Source organism: Anoplopoma fimbria, chromosome 12 (genome assembly GCF_027596085.1).
Source record: "Anoplopoma fimbria isolate UVic2021 breed Golden Eagle Sablefish chromosome 12, Afim_UVic_2022, whole genome shotgun sequence".
Lineage (NCBI taxonomy): Eukaryota > Metazoa > Chordata > Actinopteri > Perciformes > Anoplopomatidae > Anoplopoma > Anoplopoma fimbria.
Window position 1 is genome coordinate 19,810,881 of NC_072460.1, and position 21,972 is coordinate 19,832,852.

Here is a 21,972-nt window from a genome sequence, read left to right on the forward strand (position 1 = left end):
AAGTTAAAAAATGGCTAAAAGTCATGACAACCACTTCAATGCTCCTATGGTGACGAAGGCACACTGGAAGAAACCCAGCAATGTGAGTAGCTTTACTTTAGCAACATGCTGGAGGGAAATCATCCCTAGATGGCAAACTGTGGAGGGAATCTGCCAGCAATTTCTGCAGAGGTTTGGACAACTGCCTCTCAACAATTTAGATTTAAGTTGCGACTGCAAAGCCTCATAATTCATGTTGCTTGTTTATTGTAGCATTGAGCTGAAGACAAATGTGTGCAGAGGAATATTTCTAGTTCCATTATCAGGTGTTTCTTTTAGTGCAACAAACAGATGACATTACATGAACATTTGATGAGACTTATCTTTGCTTTTTGGGGCTGTTTGTCATGACATACGGTTTTATGGCTAATGCAGATCGTTGTTTAAGTCCACAAATAATATGTAGCTCAGCTTTTCTTGTTCTAATCTCTAGTTAATGTTGTTGAAGCTGGAGCTATTTGCTTTCAGGGTTCGTTGCAGCCAATTGTTTGCACATGGTGGAGGACTTTACTCATACTGACACTGCAAACTAAGACGAGATTGCTCTGTACACAAACTGTTTGACTCTGTCAGGCTTTACTGGCTGAACCTTTCAGTATTTACTTCAGTACCCCAGACCGACATTTCCATGGACTGTTGTAATCCGTCATGCTCAACTGATGCGGGCAAGTTTTGTATGTGAAGTTTTATTAATGTGGCAAATAGTATGACAAACCACAAGGGAGAGGCAAGAGATCCCATGCTGCAATCAGGTAAAATGATGATTAAAATAATACAAGTAAACATAAATCTGAACGTTGGCGCAGATTACAAATGGCAGGAACAATGTATAGAAAATTTGTGTTTTCCCAACTTTTTTTTCCCCAACGCCTAATGTTCAGCACTGAGTGTTAACTGCAGAAAAACGTGAACTTGAATAGATGATGTATTTCTGTTGACTGTACGGTTTTATGCAGCATTTTCCCTCCAAAATCCCAAATAAGTCTATTTGGAGTCCTGTGTTTGGAGTTATATAACTTGTTCGTGAAGTCTAACAGGCAGTTCGACCTTTCTGGTGTCTTATTAAAGCATTAACCGTCACTATGTAGAATAACATTACAGCACATTTATTTGTGTGTATACACAAGCAATAATTGTTCATGCATTACCCATGTAAAATATAATATATTAAATATTTCCTTACTTAGGTACTCATACTCAGAATAAAATGATTATCATTATATTTACACATAATCTGTGGGACCCCACACAATAAGGTAGTAAGGTCCACATGTGGCCTTTGACGGGAGGACATTTAACAAGTGCGGAATAGGATTGAACTCTAAAAATTAGACTCACTGCTGTCACAATCAATTGCACTCAGCTCCAAACAACTGATCTCAAAACGTTTCATCTCACTCTCCTCTCTCCAGACCCCAAATTTATTTGAAATGATTGAAAGGATGCAGGTAAGATGACGCACGTTAATCTTCGTGTTTTGTCTCGGCTTCCTGAGCTTTACTCACCAAGCAACTAACCAGTGAGTGTGTCTCTTCCTAATTCTGCAGCACTTTGGCCCCTCTCCTTGGCTACACTACATCCGATCATTCTGTACATGAGAGGCAAATTGAGTCCGGTGGCTTCAGAGGAGATTTGTCAGAGTCTTATATGTGTTTCTCAGCTGTTAACATTGTGGTTGTAATACTGGCGCTGTAAGCTTATCATCTCACCTCAATAACTGTCTCCTGGTTTCTGATGTTTATTCTAATTATGCGATCCCCGCACATAAAAGTTGGTTATTGTTTTTCAAAACTGTAAATTCAATTACAGTAATAATAGCTTTCAGTGGCCACAACATCTTGCAAGTCTGGCAGTGTCTGTTGGCATAACTGAATATTTTAATGATGCAGTACTGTGTTTTTTCCACAGTCAGACAATATATTGATGTGAATGTCTTGGAGCCATTTCACCATAACCTGGCTCTTATTTAGTATCCCAGCATCTCTTTCTATGTGTTGTCCCACTCTTTCACGCATACACATCTCAGGTCTAGTGTAGGTGTGCCATTTAGCTCAGCATCTTTTTAATCCCTGGAGTCTTATTACCACACTACCTGTGTGCTAACAGACGATTTAATCACTCCCAAACGCCTGCTCTTTAGCATCCCTAAATTGTCTTTTTCGGCTCTCTGTGACGTATCTCTCTCTCTGTATCTTTCCATCTGTCCCTCTCTGACTTTGCTTGACTGCCTGCTGCTTATGTATCTCTTGGGAAAACTGTGTCATTATGTAATAAGGATAATAATTCTCTGTTAGTTTGTTTTGTTGTGTCTTTCAGGACATGATTATTATGTAAATTGTGTTGTGTGTCTAATCAAAAACAAGTGTTTTAAATTTACATATTTGTGTTGACTTTTTTTTTTTTTTTTTTTAAATGCGAAAGCGGCCCGCTGTGTTGATGACTGAGCGTGACCGCTTTCTCTCTCTGGTTTTCTTATCTCACCTTCTCCTCTTGTAGGGCAACAGGATGGATGAGCAGAGATGCACCTTTCCTCCCCCACTCAAGGTTCGACTCTCCATGTAGAGACGCGGTGTTATTCACATGATGTGCCCATTGTCTCACCAATGCTCCGCCATATCTTGCTCTGCCAGACAGGCTGATTACTTCGGCACACAGTAGCACAGTATTATTCATAATGCAGTGCAATGCTCTCAAGCCTTGCCATCATTTTTTTTCAGATTTATATATCCTCTGATGCTATTCTCTGCAGTCAGAAATTGTAAATTCCTAGCAACAAAACAATTTAACAGGATATGACAATAATGTAATGCAGTATTTTTAAACCATCAATGTGCCAAATAATGGTAAAGCATTGATTCCTAAGTTGTTGCCAAACTGGTTTCCATTGCATAACAGTTCTCTGAACTCTGAATCTGTGTCCTTTGGGATTATAGAGTTGGACAGTGTGGTTATTTTTATGCTTTGACGAGGAAACAAAGCTTTTTTTTCTCTGTTGTTTTTTTCAGACTGAGGAGGATTACATCCCATACCCAAGTGTCCACGAGGTAGGATGATGATGTGCTGCCGTAGCACTTTTCACCATCAGTGCTTTTCATATCACTGAGACATCAGTTACATTTCATTTGTGTCCTGATATGACTTTTAAGTTTACAGTGTTCTGTTTCTCAACCCTTGTTATTCTGCACTTTTGGGACAGGTGTTGGGCAGAAAAAGTCCCTTTCCTCTCATCCTCCTGCCGCAGTTTGGGGGTTACTGGATAGAAGGGACGAACCATGAGATGAGCTACGCAGGAGAAGCAGAACAGCCGCAGCCTCTGTCCCCGAACAGCCGCACCAAGCTGGAATGTAACCCGACAGCGATACTCTTCCGGAAACACTTTCTGGGCAAGGTTAGCCAAAGCATAGTGAGAGATAATATTATTTTCCTTTTATTGTCATTTTGAAAAAGCAAACAATGAACTAAAAAACAAACAATATTTGTAAATTCAAGCAAGTTCAAAGTCTACCTTTTATGAAAACACTAATATTAAGATAAAAACAAAGAATAGACAACCAAGGTAAGACATATATAAAGACAATACAGAACATCATTACGTAAGGTTATCTACTAAAACAAGTTCATGCACAAATTAAATGTAATTTGCCCCATATTTTGAATTCTCCCTATTATTTCTTGCCAGTTGTGGAAGCATGGGCATGATTTCTGAAACTATAATTCATACACAAGTTGCAAAGCAGGAATACATCTCAAACAACATGCTATCTAATATCTAGTCCTGTCATATATAACAATTGTTTTTATAATTCAGAAAGTCTTTGAAAACATAAAATATGACTAAATGAAGCATAGTTCTCATCACATCTACTCCAACATTATGATTTTACTGCTAAGTTATATTAAGCCTGTTAGATTGGTGTGATAGAACAGCACATCTATATTTTCCGTGTGTTTTCTCTCCAGAAACTGGATGCAGTAGCTGTATGTGTTTTGTTACAATTCTCCACCCATTGCTGATTAGTTAGGAATATCCCCAGGTCTCCTTCTTAGCTTAGCTTGTACATCTTCATCTCTGCTTTTCATCAGATTTTTTCAGATGTGTATTTCCAAAGTTTACTTTCTATCTTCACAATTGTGCAAAGAAACATAATGACAGGATCAAACAGTCAAGTTGATTGAGCAAAAAAGGTCAAATCTACAGGTTTTTAAAAGGTGTGTTCTCAAAGTGATATTACTGGAGTCAGGCTCGTGAAGGCCCTCATTATAACAGCTTTCTTCCTCCTCAAATGAGCCTCATTACTCTCTTAGAAAATTTCACAATCAATTTCACTTCTTGCTCATTATAGTAATTAAATGAATAAGCAACAAGCGTATCCCAGTAGAATAAACCACCGACAGCCACCAGCCTCACTGTTTGGCACCTCACACACTGTTGCTAATGAAGATGCATTAGGCTTCACCACCTGTTCTTACTCACGCGTAATATGAACAAATTTCATCTGCCTGTAGTCGAAGAAGTAGAAAAGGTACTCAGATAGAAAGGATTGGGTAATGACTGGAGCGCAGTGTGTGCGTGTGTGTGTGTGTGTGTGTGTGTGTGTGTGTGTGTCTGTTCCTGACAGATACTAACGGCTGTATCCTTGTACTGTGCCCTCAGGAACACTTTAATTACTATTCAGTGGACACTGCCCTTGGACATCTGGTGTTCTCACTAAAGTACGATGTGATTGGAGACCAGGAACATCTCCGTCTGATGCTCAGGTAATGCTCATTATGCATACATGCTGGATGCTACATCACTTTGTTTTTTTGTAAATCATAATTTTATACCATTTGTTTCACACATATAAAAACAAATCACAAGAAATATAAAGTATGGTAGAAACATTTAATGGCTATTATTTAAGCCAAAAAACACCAGTACATTTGAACTGTTTCACATATACAATGTAGTATAGAATAGGTCAAACAAAAAAAGGAGTAATTTACAGCATAAACAGCAGTTTCATAGAGTGATCATTTTTGTACATAGACAGTGACACAGAAAAATCAGTTAATTCCGGTTTTCATTCCACAAGATAAGTCTTGACAAAAAACTGACCACAGGATGTTTTATACAGAAGAAGATGACGATTCTAGTTGGGTAATAATGGAATTAAGAATTGTCAACAATATAATATTTAAAACTACAAGGTAAATCTGTATTCTTATATCTCGCTTCAAAGACAAATGTACAGGTTTGACGAATGTTGATCTCAAATATAGTCAACAACTGCGACGCAAAAAAGAGTTGTATACCAGCTTTGGAAAAAGATGCTACTCTAATCTAACTGAAATCATCATCTGAATCACCATCAGAATAAACTAAAGGCTTAGACAACATGTCTGCATTTTCACCATCAACAGGAGATATATTCAGAATAATACACTGTCTTTGTTCCTAAATACACAGTATGACCGGATAAACACATCCTCCCATCACGGGTGTTATCTTAAGAGTCATAAAGCTAGAGAGAGTGTCAACAGCTCCGTCATTTCCACAGCAGAGGAACAGATGGACTATTTAGGCCAGCAAGTGGGTGAGTGGGGAGAGAGGGAGACAAGGCAAAGAGAGGCGAGGATGGGGAAATTTGATGATGGTCCATACCGGATCATCTCTCTCCCGTCTGATTGCTTTTGATAGTTGTTGCATCACATTATATGGCTTTCAGACCACACTGATTGTTTTATAACTTCGCCAGAACCAAGCTGAAAACCTACCATGATGTGATCCCCATTTCCTGTCTGACAGAGTTTCCCAATGTGGTCCAAATGGCCAAGGTAAAAAGAGATCAATTTTTTTTTATTGTGCAAAGATTAGTCCACTGTGATTATATCAAACCACATTCTAACATTTTTGTCCTCTTTTTTTTAATCCAAGCTTGTCTGTGAAGAGGTTAATGTGGACCGATTTTTTCCTGTCCTTTATCCGAAAGTAAGATCTGGTTTGTTTTTTATAGATGCAGCGGGTCGATATGTCCATTTCAGTCCCACACATCTGAGGATTGATAGGATAGGGCTGCAATTTTTCAAGTCTGTCTTAAAACTATAGTCAGTTGTCCAAAGAAAACCCTGGAAACAAAAAGAAGGGGAACTTCATAATTAAAGAAAGATTACTTTAAAAGATAACCACTTGATTGGTGATTTCAGAGGGTTCATATTAGCTTCAGAAAAACTTTAAAATTTTAATACAAGAAGAGGATTGTTATTTCTGTCCCTTAATCACTTACCTTGTTAGCAGGATATCTTTTTACAGCCAGTATAAAGGATGCATGTTTATAGTAAGCACAATCTGTTTCAGTGTTCATAAGGGTACCTGACAGAAAAACTGTGAACCTAAACTTTATTGTTTCATGTTATTTCTGTATTTTTTTTATAGGCTTCAAGACTCATTGTCACCTTCGATGAACATGTGATAAACAACAATTTCAAGTTTGGGGTCATTTATCAAAAGTTTGGACAGGTGAGCTATAAAGTTTGCATGTAAACTAATTGTTTGGTAAGATATGGCTCATTGGATGTGCATGCATCCTCAGTATTCATTGTATTCAGCCCATGGGGAATGACAATGGAGCATAAATTGCAATTTTCTGATTTCTTCAAGGAAGCTCAGTCCTGCTCAGTCTTATTTGTGGCTTTGAGTCCAGTTACTGTGGCTGTCTTCAACACTCCCTCTCATTTTCTGAGGCAATCACAGCCCTCTTGTTTACTGTGGGGGGGGGGGGGGCAGAGGAGCTATTGGATGCTTTGCTGAGGGCACTTGTACTTCTGAATGGCGGCCTCAGTGATTTGAGATCTGCCCTAGTGATTCCTTAAAGCCTGCAGTAGTTTACAAATACATTGTTAAATGCATTGTAAATGAGCCAAGGGCCATCTCACAAAGGCCGTGAGGGCCCTCTTCTCATCGTGCCGGACATTTTCTATTCAGAAGGGGTGCTCAGTGGAGGAAGGCATGATGGTTAAGTAGGTATATTGTATATGGGGAACGAAACATAAATATGCAAAAAGCAACAGGAGCTTCTTCTCAGGCGTCGTTTCTTTGTTTGTGTTGAGGCAGGATGGTTCGCATCAGGCTCCTCTCGCTGTCAATAGATAATCAAATATCTGTCATAGCTGATCATATTTGCACAAGCTTTCTTAAGCCCATCTATAAACCTTCTGTTATACACACAGTTGTATTTGTTCTGAAATGCAATTGCAGTGTTTGAACAACAGTGCCAAACAGACGCCGTCATTATTATCATTATTAACCATAATGATATGTTGCGGTAAAAATGCATCGTGTCATCGCTGTATGTATCTAGTATGCAAATCCCATCTTCAGATCAGTTGTCATTATGCTTCCCAGACATTGTCCTTACTGCTTGTTTGTTTGTAATGCAGACATCAGACAAGGGGGACTTGGACTTGGGACTTGGACTCAAGTCGCACTTAAGTCGCACACACAGTGACTTGAGATTTCGACTTTAAAAAAAATTACGTGTGAGCATGTCTGTGTTTGAGAAGCTAGAGGGATGGATCTATTTACAGTACATTTCTGTTATTAGTAAGAGCCCAAGTGTAAATATACATGAGGTTATTATTTTATGCCTAATAGCGCTGCAGCATTTTCCTGTTACCCTGAGTAACATCAGTCTATATCATATTTTAGACGCAAAATACAGTTATTTACTTTAAAGGGAAGTTTTTTTTCTCATTTTGCATTACAATAGCCTGTGTAAAGTGATCATATACGTACTAATCAATTCTGATACTCTATGCAAATAGATAAAGGATTGATGATACAGCACATGCTTTGAATTCCTCAGATATATGTACCTATGCAGTGTCTTAAGCTGAAATGATGGCATGCAGCTTATGCTAGAACATCCATCACAACCATAAGAGACTAAAGACTGGGACGTGGACTTTATAGCTCAATGACTTGAGAATTGTTTAAATCCCTGGCAGGCACACAGTAACGCACACAAATCCTCCCCAATACTGCTGCTAAAATCATTTTGTCCTCCATGCCTTGATGTTCATGAGTTTTTTTTTTACTGTTACAGACTTCAGAGGAAGAGCTGTTTGGCAACAGTGAAGAGAGTCCTGCCTTTGTAGAATTCCTGGAGTTTCTGGGAGAGAAAATTGAGCTGCACAACTTTAAAGGGTATGGATCTATCTCTGGTTTAAAGACACTATTTATACTCTGCCATATATTTCACAGAATGATGCCTACCGCAGTTTACATCATATAAGGCCAGCTGCAGGAATGATGATGGTCATGGTACTGCAGTGATGGCGGAGAATATCTAGTTAGACCTGGTTCTGTTTGCTTGCAGCTTCCGTGGAGGGTTAGACGTGACTCACGGGCAGACGGGCACTGAATCTGTCTACTGCAACTACCGTAACAAAGAGGTCATGTTCCATGTGTCCACAAAGCTGCCTTACACAGATGGGGACACCCAGCAGGTACTGTAATACAATACCAGACTAACACAGCTTTCATGATTCACTGCGAGCAGTCAGACAGGTTCCCTCTGGTCATTAGTACCAGATTTAGCATGTACCGCCCTGTTCTGCCAAACACCTGCAGCAGATTTGCAAAAAAATAAATGAACATACTGGTCGTAAAGATGATTCACTTTAAATGTATTCTTTAGTGTCTGCAGTTGTGAGCATCACTCCTCCCTCAGTGATTTAAAGCACATTGCTCACACAGCTGAATCCTCCTCCTTCTCTGCCTCTCATAATCACACAAACTCTGATTAATTAGCACACACTCTTACACCAACTGCTGTCGTGGTTTATCCAAACACAGATGAGGCAAGTCATATATGTTCAGTCTACCCCGCAGTAGTGGGCGTTAGGCATCGGCTCCTTTGAGACAATCAGCGCTTGGTCATGCTGTCATCAGGATAAAAATAGCGCCCCCTAGTGGTGTTTAAACAAATCACATGTATCCAGTTGTGACATAGGGAGGAGGAAGAATGGCGAGAAATAACTTATTTGTAATTATTTGTAATGCCTATTTACTTGACACATAAGGGCTAAATTAGACAATAAGAAAAGCAATTGTCATTTAATCGTCTTTAAAAAACACAAATACTGTATGCTTACTCTGTTGTGTTGTCATTGGTGTTAAAATAGTATTATTTTAATGAGAGTGGGCTTTATCTACAATTAGTTGAAGCGGCGACAAAAGTGTCTCTTACTTATTATCTTCCAAATTCAACTCCAAAGAGCATTAGATGCGCCCTCCTTATTTTGGCTTTCTGCTAAACCTGCATATAAAAGATAACATACATGCATATCAATCAATGCTCGACATCAGCATTCTCTCATCCGACAACCAACCTTTTTATTTACCTGTAAATTAATTTGGTCATATGTGGCTGGTGTGTTGCAGTTGCAGAGAAAGAGGCACATAGGGAACGACATTGTTGCCATCTTATTCCAAGAGGAAAACACTCCCTTTGTACCGGACATGATCGCCTCCAACTTTCTTCACGCATACATTGTGGTGCAAGTGGTCAACCCCTGCTCTGACAATGTTCTCTACAAGGTGAGTTATTTCCCTCTCTATGGTCCGACTTTGCCTCCTGTGATAAACGCTTGATTAAACTTAAATAATCTTACTCTTAATTCTTAGGTGTCAGTGACAGCACGGGATGATGTACCTTTCTTTGGCCCCCCCCTCCCAAACCCTGCTGTCTTTAAAAAAGTAAGAGAAAGAACAACTTGAGAGCTGAACTACTGCATCCCTGATCCAGCGCACTTTCCTCCTCTTGGTCATCAATTACTGTAGCTCACAACATGACATCTTGTCTCTTTGCCCCTGTATTTCCAGAGCCCTGAATTCCATGAATTCCTTTTTACTAAGCTCATCAATGCAGAGTACGCCTGCTACAAAGCTGAAAAATTTGCCAAATTGGAGGTGAGTTGTTGCATTTAAGCATTTAAAACATTTCTGGCATTCTTTAAAAATGATATCCATTGTCTCATTCCCCTCTTTTGCCTGTGATTGTGTGTAAGGAGCGAACGAGGGCCGCCTTGTTAGAGACCCTTTATGAGGAGCTCCATGTGAACAGTCAAGCCATGATAGGTGTTGGAGGAGACGACGACAAATTGGAAAACGGGAGTGCAGGAGGAGGGGGATTCTTTGAGTCCTTCAAGGTAACTGGGGAGGGCTTTGAACTGAAAGATTCACTTTATGAAACGTTCTGCTTCTAACAAGAAAATAAAAAACAATACACTATAACGTCATTATTTGAATTCCACATATTAAATCACTGAGATAGATTTTTATGTTGAAAGCAATTTTAAGTCAAGCTTAAAGTTATCTCCATTAAAGAAGTTATTTAGTTTACATTTTGGGAATTACTTTCATTCACTTACTATACCTTTAAATGTCATTATAAGGTCATTGTTACTGCAGTATAAAACTGACATCTACAGTTATAGTGACCAGTTTTTGTACCAGCTGTCTGATGTTTCTTCTGCGGATATAAAAAAAGGGTGTCTTTTCTCTGGCAGTCTCTCGGGATTGCTCTTATCTATTCCAAAGCTGTGGGCTGTAAGGGTTTATCAATCTCCCCTAATCTCTGTTAATTTGAATGAAGAGAAGCTCTGCTGCTCTGTCCTGCTGGAACACACTGCTCTTGGCTTCAAAGCTTTTTCTTCCTCATGCCTCGATGCTGTTTTGTGCTCCTGTGCTTCAGTCCTTTATTTATGTGATTCTGTCATCTTTGTTTGTCATAAATACAAAGCAAAATGGATACATTTCCTTCACAATCAGATGCCTTTTGCCTTTTCACTCTGTTCCATACCTGCAAAAGAGGTGCACTGGGCTTCCAGCCTCTCCTGGCTGTGTTTGTGAGCCACTTGGTCCTTCTACTTCCCCTCTCTTCTCTCACCACCTATCTTAACATAATGACTCATCTGAGCCCTCCCCTGCGGGCATTAAAGCTTAGCTGTATTCTCTGTCGCTTTCTTGTCCGTCAGGATTAGCATCAGGCCAGCGCTCTCTGGCTGCAGTAGTCAGTGTTCAGGGACAGCCCAGAGGCTCCTTCTCGGCCCATAATGCCGTACAGCGATGCTGAGGGGTCACAGGGGTCAGCACCATCTGAATGTATCTCCTCCTCCTCGTCTCTCTCCGTAGCGGGTGATGCGCAGCAGGAGCCAGTCTATGGATGCCGTGGGTCTTACTTTCAAGAAGCCGCACACATTCTCCACTAGCTTCAGCAGCAGCTTTAACCACGAGTCCGCAGAGAGCCCCAAATTCCCAGGGATAGTAAGTACAGCCCCACTCCTCCTGGTAATGAGGGAGGCCAGTCTCGCTCCCTCTGCCTCCCCCCTAGCGGCTCTGCTAGAGTTCATGCCCCCTCCTCCCTCACTTGCCTGCTGCACTAACTTCTCACAGAAAAGGGCTCGAGAGAAGCATTTATGTCTGGGACTTAAACTTGGCTCTCACTTTGCAGCGGTTTCACATTGTCTGCCAGCACGAGATGGAGTGTCTGGATAGACTAGAATGCTTCTAGGTAATGAGGTGGCTTTTTTCCCCCCCCGGGGGTTAAAGCTGCTTCTAATCCTTAATGTTTTGACCCCATGCATCGGAATGTTCATAACTCCTCACTTGAATTTCAATGAATGTGGATTGAGTCATGTTTGTATGTGTGTGTGTGTGTGTGTGTGTGTGTGTGTGTGTGTGTGTGTGTGTGTGTGTGTGTGTGTGTGTGTGTGTGTGTGTGTGTGTGTGTGTGTGTGTGTGTGCATGCCAGCTAATGTGTGTGGACATTTTTGATTTTAATTATGAACAAATTACTAATTCTGTCATCAGTTGAAAACCTTGTATCTCCAAATGGCAACATTTTGTTCACTTTTTTCTGTTTATATATTGGTTCTGCTAAACATTAAGTGTCACACAATCATTTTCAACTACTAGAAGAGCTTCTCATCTTTCAGTTGAATGTAAAACATGCATTTAAATTGTACTTACAAGGTCTTGACTTAACAGTGACTAAGTGTGTGGTAGCTTGTCTGATCGTGTATATTTTTGGGGGGCTGTGGGAAGGTATTTTTTATGGAAATTATCTGATTTGTTTGCATTTGAAAATCATTATGAAACATCCACATTCATACAGTATCTCTATATCAAATTTAAGATTGCCTTCTAAAATAACTTACCATTATTATTAACCAACATGCTACATTAATGTATATAACTAATCTTGCCTTTTGTTCATAACTGTGCCTAGTTATGAAACCTAATGTGTAACATGCTGTTTGTCCTCCTCTGCTGTTTTTTTAATCTCATCTTCATCCTCTTCCTTGCAGGCATATGGCTCACATAACTGACTCATCACTTCTCTCCCCCATTCAGATGCCTGTGTTGCACCCATGGAGCCAAAATGTCCCACTTTGTATTCTCCAGTTAACACATGCTTTGTATTTTGTTTATGACTGACTGCATGTAATCTCATATATGTTTGTTTATATCTCATGTTTTCTCTCCCCCCTTTTACCCTCCTCTCTTTCTTTTTATCACCCGTCTCCATCACATCTCTCTCTCTCTCTCTCTCTCTCTCTCTCTCTCTCTCTCTCTCTCTCTCTCTCTCTCTCTCTCTCTGAATCTCCTCTTCCTGTATGGCTCAGTCATTGCTTGTCCCAGGCAAAAGTCCCAGTAAATATGGACGTCGAGGCAGTGCCATAGGGATAGGAACAGTAGAAGAGGTTCATGTCTAATTCTAACTACTTGTTTCTCCAGCTTGCTCCTTTTTTTGTCTGCATGGCTTTCACTGCATCAAACACTTTTCTCTTTACATTTCAGCACTCTGCATTTAACACAGTATTGTGTGTTACTGACAGGATACACTGTGTAAACTTTACTACTTCAATCTGTGATAAAACAAAAGCAGAAATGGATATTTTCCTTCACATTCTCACATGGATTAATTGGTTTGTCGATTCCAATATTTGGGATTTAACATAGACTACAATCTAGAAATCATTACAAGTAGTAAGAGATAAGCAGCTCTTTCATTTGCTGTAGCACATAGACAGTAAAAGTCACATTTTAAGGGTCCACCTTTGGCTTCCTACTGACTAATATTGTAGATTTTCTTCTGTTCTCTCTGTCATATCTTCTTTACTGCAATGTATGTTCATGCCCTTTTAAGTCACTAATGACTACCCTGTATTTTAATTGCAGTATGCTTAATTCTCTATTTCTTTAAAAATGATGGGTATTAATGACTTAATGGCCCCCCAACAGAGAAATTATTTTAAAATAAGAATCCTCCTCCAGCTCTTTGAAGCCACATTGAGTTAAAAAGGCTTTTCAAGTTCTTATTTCGAGAGCTTTAAAAGGGAGATTGAATGAACAAAGCAGTCGCTGAGAAAGCATATTTAGTGCTTGGAGGCCCTGGAGCCTTTAAATCCGTCTTTCATCTCCCGACTTAGTGCGCCCTGCGCTGGCTGAAAGACTGGCACTGGGGCTTGACATTAAGCCCCTAAGTGCATATTTTAACTATTTTCTTCATCGTAGTAACAACTAGAAGGGAGCAGTGCTGCTGTTTAACCTTTCATTACACAAAATGATTACAATAAGATCGAATTTTGAATAGTTAAGTCAAAAATAATCATTAACTCCCCTCATTAGTAAACAAATAAATTGATAAACTCTTAAGGTAAACTTCATATTAATGAAAAATATGTAAGGTATGACAAGAACTTTGACTCTGACTGTGTTTCCTCTCTCCCTGGCAGTCTTTGATAATCCCGGGAAAAAGCCCAACCAGGAAAAAGTCTGGTCCTTTCAGTGCCAGGAGAAGCAGTGCCATCGGTATAGAAAACATCCAAGAAGTCCAGGAGAAGTGGTGAGAGAAGTCTGTTTTTATATGTACCCATTTTAGAATATTCTATCAGTGCATGTACATTTATTGATTTTTTTTCTATGTTACACTCTATTTGCTGTGCCTGATCTTTTGTACCACACGTCTCATGTAGCAGTAGAGAGACCTCCCCAAATACCCAAAAGACCCCTGACAGCGGCCACGTCTCTCAAGACCCCAAATCTGACAACTCGTCCAATCAGAGTTCTCCGGAGGTGCTCACAACCGCCAAGAACAGGTGTGTATTGTATATTATAGCCGTATTACACGGATATATTGATCATAGAATTCACACCTTGTTACTGCCATAAGTGTGTAACCGCTGGCCAATCCTCAGCTGTGGCAGCATGTTGAATGACTGTGTCCTATACATAAGATAAAATCAGGTTTGGCTGTGCTGGAGAGTGATAACCCAAGGTGTAGTTCTTATCTCGGTGGCAGGGCCCCATCCATCCCCGAGGGTCATGACCTCTCCCGCTCCTCCTCCAACGCTAGCAGCTTCACCAGTGTTGTGGAGGAGAATGAGACAGAGGCCACGGAGGACTATGACACCGGCATGGTGAGTGCTATATGTAACAAAACAAGACAAATGCTTATCAGTTATCGGTTTCTTCTTCAGGTTTGATTTATGCATATACATGTTTTGCTCCATCTCTCCTTTGCACACTCTGCAGGAGAGTCTTTCGTCTGCCGGGACGCCACACAAGCGAGACTCCCTCAGCTACAGCACCTGGCTGGAGGACAGCATCAGCAGCACCAGTACCACCAGTCACAGCAGCTCTCCAGGTGAGACAGAAGGGATGCTGGGAGAAGCAGCTCCAGCATATTGAAAATTGAAAACCAACATATAAGATTCTGAAATTTATAAAAAAATAAATAAAGATGGCTAATTTAAGTAACTAACACAGAGTACCCAAATCTCCCCCATGTCTCAATATTCATGGATAACTCATTTCAAAGTGGATCTGTGATGGACATGTTTGGCTGGTTTAATATACTGTTATCCTATCCCTCAGGGCCTGCCAAACCTGAACAAGGGAAGGGGACAGATGTGCGTATCAAACTGGAACGACCACACGATCATCAGTCCTCATCGGTGAGTCAAGCCCTCCCTGGACTAAAAACTGAAATCTTACTTCACTATAACCAGCTACCCTTGAATTACCTTTGTTGCTCTTTTTATATGCTGTTGCGGATGTTTCGTGTTTGTTCTATGTTTTTTATTTCTCTTTGTGCATCTTTGTGTGCAGAACTGTTAGCTCCACCAATGTGGTTGTATCCTGGATCTCCATCTTCAGGTTAGACTTTCCTCAGTACATTCTCATAGTCTCAATCCACAGATTTAAACTATGGACAGATGGACCAAATATTCTGTATATACATCATTGTGCACTGTACATGTACAGTATATTCAGGTGTTTTCTAAGGCCATAATGCTTGTCAACATTACTGAGGAATAAATCAAATCAAGACATAAAGTTGTTTTGACATAAAACCTTTTCTAATCATTAATTAAGTTTTTGAGTTTTCACCAGACATCTCTTTTATTCCCAAAGCATTCCCATAAATCACAATCCTTCTGGGAGGTGAGACAAGTGCAGGCGTTCGCCATGACCAATGATGAGAAGGACGAAGATGAGGATGTTGAGAAGAAAGAAGAGGAGGAGCAGAGGGGGCCTGGCCAGTCTGCTGCTCAGTGAGGGCAAGACTGCAGCATATCCAGAAACCTGGAGGACACTGGGGAGGATGAGGCACAAAGAGGCGCCAGCTTTTGCACAGTGTTGTTTCCTTCCACTCTTTTCTTTGCCTGTTCACACATCTGTTGCCTAGCTGTACGTTGATGTTGATGTTGTTGTTGTTGTTGTTGTTGTTGTTGTTGTTGTTGTTGTTTTTTTTTTACCAATCTTTTGGTTTCAAAAGCGCACATTTTTTATCTACAAATTTTATCTACAAATTTTATTTGTAAAAGATATAACTTTGGTTTAGTTTGTCTTGTTGAAGCCCAGGTGTGCTGGTTATACAGGGTAAAGACAGTGCCATTGAGCTCTTTGTAGACATTTTGAGAAGGACGTTTGCCACAACATACTGTAGAGAAGATAATTAACTGGATGATGTAACCAATACCGCTCAAGAAAGATGTTTAATGTATACATAATATCAAAAATGGGTATTTTCTAACAAAACATCTAATATGATAAATAATTGTTCTGTTCGATGCTGTTAAATGTGATTATATTGATTTCTGGGTTAAGTAATAGAAGGACTGTGTAGCTGCAGCAAAACAATAAAGCTATTTCCCATACAACCCAGATCTCGTCAAGATAAGATTTCAAATTTACAGTGAAGAAGCAATGTATCGTATGAAATGGCCTTAAAACTTAAACATGCAATTTCTTTGTCCCTCAGATTAATTTAACCTCACTTTTCTGACTCACACGTGCTGCATCTGATAATGGAATTGCAGTAGAAGATTAATTGTAAAACTAATATATTCAGACTCATTTTTAAGCACACTAGTTTCTTAGAAAATGGTGTTGCATTGCAGTTGTACTTCAATGTGTCTGTATTGTCTGTTTATGTATGGATATGTCCATCAATAACTGATCTAACTGCTCTGTCCGTCTTCTCTGTTGGTGAGGAGTCTCTACATAATGTTCTGAGTTTTTTCTTACTGATAATGTTTTTATTTATTGATTCGGTTACTGTCGATTCTGCATGTAAACTGTACCTCTCTGGGGACATTCAGAATCCTGCCATTTGCTTATTCTGTATGTGTTGCTTTGGAGTACATTATAATGTTGTCATCTGTAAAGCTCTGTCTTTTTCAAGGGTCGGATCTCTTACAGTGCAGATCATTTGCAATGCAATTACAATAAAACAGTGAATATTTATTTGCTTTTAAAGTGAGAAAATAACTCTAAATACAACTACTGATTTTGTAAATAGATATTCAGTTGGAGTAACTTGTGTGTAATGTATAGGCCATTCATTTAAAATGGGGTTCACCAACATCTCGAAATAACTGCCAAGTTATTGTTGTTTTATTTCTCCCTTAATTTGCATATGATTTTGAGAAGAGTTTTGTAGGGGAAAAATATTTTAAAAGCTATACAGACTGTTCTGTAAAAGGGAAATCTCACAGTATGTCCTGCTGATCATTTCAGATGCCTTATCATCACAAACTGATGGTGTAAGTATAGACAGTTAAGCAAATAGCCAGCAGGATTTACAATGAAATGAATGTTTTGTTGTTGTTGTTTTTATTGTAAATAAATGCCCTGAGAACTTTACAGTCTATTGTACACACTTTATTTTGCCATGCATCATGTCATGCAGCAGAAATCCGATATTCTGTTTTTTCTGCACAAAAATACATTATTCTGAAAGCCACATTTAAAAATATCACTGCTGTGATATGCCTAAAAACTGTAGATGTTCCACTTCCCACCATCTTAATGAAAGCTAAGAAAGGAAAGCCCCATGAATAAATGATTTGATGTGGCTGCCCACAAGTATGTAAAACTAGAGCAATCTAAAAGTGGAGGCTTTCCTTCTTTATAGAACCGTGCCACATGGAAGAAAGACACATTTGGTTTAATGAGTCAAAAGGATATAAAACTGAGTTATGACTGAAATTGGCTTTCCAAATGTATCTGTTCACAAAACAATGAGGGGGATGGGTAATGTGTTTATAGTACTTCATAAATAGGTTTAGAATAATTCTGCAATTGCAATTCTACAATGTGAAAATAACACAAACGGCAAAGAAAATGCTTTATTTTACTCTGTCCTGAATACTCTATGCTTTATGGAAATAAGTGATTGACTATGTGCAGAAACATTCATACTGCTAGTTTAGTTAAAAAGCTAAATCTACAAAGTGAAGGTCAGTTTTAATGCATAAACATCAGAAGTGGCTTGCTCCGAGAGAGTGCGTGCTGTAAGAGCCCAGGGGCATGCTGGGGTGATGTTATCCTGGCAGATGTTTTAAATAAAGACACCAAAAAAACCACAGCACATACCATGCATGTTAATATGCAGCTTACTGGTAATACTGGAAACACAGATGAACATAGATTTTGGGGATTGTAGTACTATGAAATATGACCTATATTCTCAATATTTATTTAGCAGCTGCAGTTATTTCTCTTTTTATGTCATAGCTGTCATTTCCAAATTAAATGTTTATTTATTTTTATTTTGCATAAAACTGTTTACACTCCACACCCTCCTTTACTCATCTAGTGATTTGACATGTCCTGTGACTACATATGAAGGATCCCCTGCTTTCCACAAGAATCATTTTCTGTTTCATGTATTTCCTCTGGGCTGCAGGATTCTGTTTTTATTTTCAAATGTTGGCTGAGATGAATACTGATGACATGTTTTACCACAGATGATTATGTGAAAGTAATTTGGTCTTTGTGATTAAAGACAACAGACAGCTCCATCCATCTCAGTAATAACAAAATTGCTTGTTGCTCAGTTGTCATAGTCAGCTCAAAAGATCTTATAACACTTAAATTGAAAAAAGCTAATACATTTTAGGCCCGTATTAAATCACAAAAGATGAATTATTCTGCTGAAAATGATCCAAGACATGTTTACCTGGATTTGTATTTTTTGTTTAATTGGCTTAAATATGTTCTTTTATTAAATAATGGATCCTCATGGGAACAGGTTAATTTGCAGTTACCATTGATCCCTAGATTGTAAGTACCCTCCAGAGGAAATATTAATGTGCTAATCATAGGTCCACACCGTATTAAAATTCAGTGAATAGGTTGTATGTATCACTTATTTTTAAGTGTAGAATAATAGTAAGATTCATCAACCAAAAACACAATTTATATTTGTCTTCTTCTTCTACTTCTTTTTCTTTTTATTATTATTACATGTATTATTATTATTATTATTATTATTATTATTATTATTATTATTATTATTATTATTATTATTATTATTAATTAAATTATCATCAAATTATTACAATAAAGTTAAGCCAAATTGGTTGTCAAACTCCTTCTCAGAGGATCTCACCTCTCCGGCGGAACCATTCTTCGCTCTGAGAAACAGGAAACGCATTAATTTGTGTTGCTCAAAGCGGAAGTATGCTTCTGGAGTCACATTGAGAACTCAAATCCCGGTCAAACAAACATCAGGTAACGCAACACTGTTCTTAAAATAAGTTAAGTAATTGTATTCATGCTGTCAGATAGTTGAAAGCCGAAAGATTCTCATCTCTAATGTTTTTAGTGATAATATCGCGACATTCACGTCGAAAGTGGATCTGCAATGCTAGCTAGCATTAGCAACAAGCCGAAGATGTAACTCATCTAGAACATGAGTTTAATTTTTTATCAGTTTATGTTGATATTAATAATTCACACTCGCCTAGTAATGTCAGTGCATTTCATATTTTCTTCATGTAACTATATTTAAGGACTTCAGTTATAAAGTCTGTTATAACAATATGTTGAAATATGTTTTTGCATTTTCTAAAAAGTGCATTTCCTTAAAGTGTAGCCCATTAATTGATTAATTGTTTTATTACTAGTTTGAAAGTTTTTTGGAAGACCAACCACAATGATATACTCAGAAAAGTTAGTAAGATGCATCAAATACATAAATATGGAAAGCAATACACACAAAGGCACATTCAACAAGCTGTAACTCAAAAGGAAATAATATATGATAGTATATAATTATGAGGGCCAACTCAATAGAAACTACTTGGAATCATTAAAATTTGTAGACGATTATGACCAACACACAGTACTTTGTGTATACCCACAGGAGCAGAGACCAGTCAGCTCATCCCTGATGACCTTCTCTGGATGATCATTAACAATGTTTCCTTCAAGGGTTGTCCCCCGTTTATTACGTAGAGCAACGTGTAAGTATGAACAAAAATCTATCTGTCCATCCATTTAATTTATCTTCAACTATGTTACAGTTTAAGGATGTAACTCAAGATCTAATGAATTACTTTTCCTTAATGACCAGGTGCACTTCAAGCCCATGGAGAAATTCTGAATGGATGTGTACAACCGGTTCTTCCTGCTTACTGCTCTTTGCTACAACAAAAACTGAGAAACTACTCTACAGCTGCAGACAACAGATCTCCTCCTCAATGGGTACAACTGGAGCCAGAACTGGACGAGGCTCTTGTGCCGCGTAAATTGTCAGTGAGTCCTCTGGAGAGCTGGCTCTCCCTGCGCTACTCTCTTCCTCCCCTGCTGGAGTCCGTTCAGCCGCTGGAGGACGTAGGGCTGCTGGATGAGAAGGTGCTGCCCCCCATCGCTGTCCCTGTTTTGGAGGATGGGGAGGGTTCAGCGACACCTCTTAGTTGTAAGAATGTTCTGGAGATCCGACGGCGGAAGATGAACCGACATAAATACAGGAAACTGCTTAAACGGACTAAATTCTTGAGGAGGAGAGTGCTAGAGGGCAGGGGGAAAAAGAAGCAGGTGAGAGTTTCCTCTCTGGATATAAAAAAAAAAAGGGTCGGTCACATGACACTGACTAGAAAGATTATTTCTTACTGTTTTGACGGATTCCTCTGTCTTATTTAGCCAATAAATAACAGTATGATGTGTGATACTGATGTGTGTGTGTAATTTGATAAATTAACACAAATTGTAGTATTTTACTGTAACTGTTAGTCAAAGTATTTTATCATTATATATTAATTAAATCTTGACCAAACTTTAGTGTAGAATTGTTATAAGTCTTGTATCTTATATCTTGTATGCCCGATGTGCTTGAATTACAATATCATTTTCCAAAACTGTTGCCAACTCTGTGTTTTTTCCTGTGCAGAAACGATTTGAGGAGGATCTGAAGAGGATTTGGACACGAGCTGGACTGAAGAAGGCTCCAGAGGGATGGAATGTGCCTAAGATCTTCATTAAACAGCATGGAAACAAAAGAGACTGAGAATCACTGACCGTCAAATCGAGTCAGTGTCACATCCCTCACACTGGATGGCTCTGGACACTCCACATCACACAGTGCAGTTAAAACAATCAGCCTGCTCTCTGTGCTCTGCTGGTTAATTGAAGCATGTTTCAGTGATAAGGAGATATTCTCTTTGTGTGTACAATTATTTTAACGAGGTGTACATAATCTAATAAAGATCATTCTCTGTCAAACCCCAAGACATGGTGTGCTGTCATTTTCTGTTAGCCTCATTTAAGGCTGATGGTAGAATTAGAGGACTTCTTACAGTTTTCTTTTCTTACTATGGGTGGCAGCATTTTGCAAAATCTGAAAAAAAGCGTGTTAACCCTGGAATTACCTCCATCAGTTGTTATTAAGTTTACTTTCAAATCTTAAAGGCAAAACTAAAAAGAAACAAGAGCACAACCATCTCAAATGACTGTGTGACTGTATAAAAATTGGCCCGTACAATAAAACCTGTTATGATGGGCAATAAAGTAAAATGACTGATTCAGAAACCAGCAATTCAAGGAACAAAAAGGGGGAAATGACTAAGGATCATTTATAATCCCTTCCTCATGTGGAATTTTTCCCAAATGGCTTGTTTACAAATTCTTCAACCCATAAATTACTGATATCTAAACGAAAGGTTTGATGTATAAAAAGCATTTGTTCTCAGTAAATAAGGATTATAAATATAAACCAGGTTTACCTTCTGTAAAAACATGCGTATGTGTAATTGTTTGGTAGTTGTGTAGTATTCGGGTATTATAAGATATTTTAATTTTAAATAAATAAATGTTACAATCTTATGTTTAGAATTTTACTAGTGACCGTGGTGATCATTTTCTCATTTGCAGGATTGTACAGTCAAAAGTTTGGAACACCTTCTCATTCAATACAGTACCATTTTTTTTCTATAAAAGTTTGGACACACCTTATGGGTTTCTCATTCAATGGTCAAATGGAGAAATTTTTTTTATTTAATTTTTACCAGTCAAAAGTTTTTCAATTTTTTCTTTATTTATTTTCTATACATTGTAGATTAATATTGAAGACATCCAAACTATGAAGGAACACATAT

General features: G+C 38.6%; 2 protein-coding genes across 7 annotated transcripts; both read left to right on the plus strand.

Annotated features, from left to right (window-relative positions):
* The first annotated feature begins 680 nt into the window (after window positions 1-680).
* Window positions 681-17,223, plus strand: rap1gapa (RAP1 GTPase activating protein a). Of its 6 annotated transcripts, none has more exons than XM_054608574.1 (24): window positions 682-791; window positions 1,452-1,487; window positions 2,536-2,583; window positions 3,045-3,083; window positions 3,236-3,427; window positions 4,694-4,797; window positions 5,778-5,856; window positions 5,957-6,010; window positions 6,455-6,538; window positions 8,124-8,224; window positions 8,397-8,526; window positions 9,464-9,619; window positions 9,707-9,778; window positions 9,905-9,991; window positions 10,090-10,230; window positions 11,216-11,347; window positions 12,709-12,786; window positions 13,822-13,931; window positions 14,062-14,184; window positions 14,370-14,505; window positions 14,621-14,732; window positions 14,963-15,042; window positions 15,197-15,244; window positions 15,503-17,223. In XM_054608574.1, the coding sequence occupies exons 2-23, from the start codon at window positions 1,470-1,472 to the stop codon at window positions 15,203-15,205; spliced, it is 2,085 nt and encodes a 694-aa protein (XP_054464549.1). In that variant the 5' UTR covers window positions 682-791; window positions 1,452-1,469; the 3' UTR covers window positions 15,206-15,244; window positions 15,503-17,223. The 6 variants fall into 6 exon arrangements, with proteins under 6 accessions (XP_054464554.1, XP_054464549.1, XP_054464551.1 ...); XM_054608576.1 differs by having other exon boundaries at window positions 14,388-14,505; XM_054608575.1 differs by having other exon boundaries at window positions 14,065-14,184.
* A 1,773-nt stretch (window positions 17,224-18,996) lies between these two features.
* Window positions 18,997-21,100, plus strand: aurkaip1 (aurora kinase A interacting protein 1). Its single transcript, XM_054609810.1, has 4 exons — window positions 18,997-19,108; window positions 19,743-19,842; window positions 19,953-20,416; window positions 20,769-21,100. Exons 2-4 carry the CDS (start codon window positions 19,797-19,799, stop codon window positions 20,883-20,885), a joined length of 627 nt encoding a protein of 208 aa, XP_054465785.1. The 5' UTR covers window positions 18,997-19,108; window positions 19,743-19,796; the 3' UTR covers window positions 20,886-21,100.
* The last annotated feature ends 872 nt before the right edge of the window (window positions 21,101-21,972 follow it).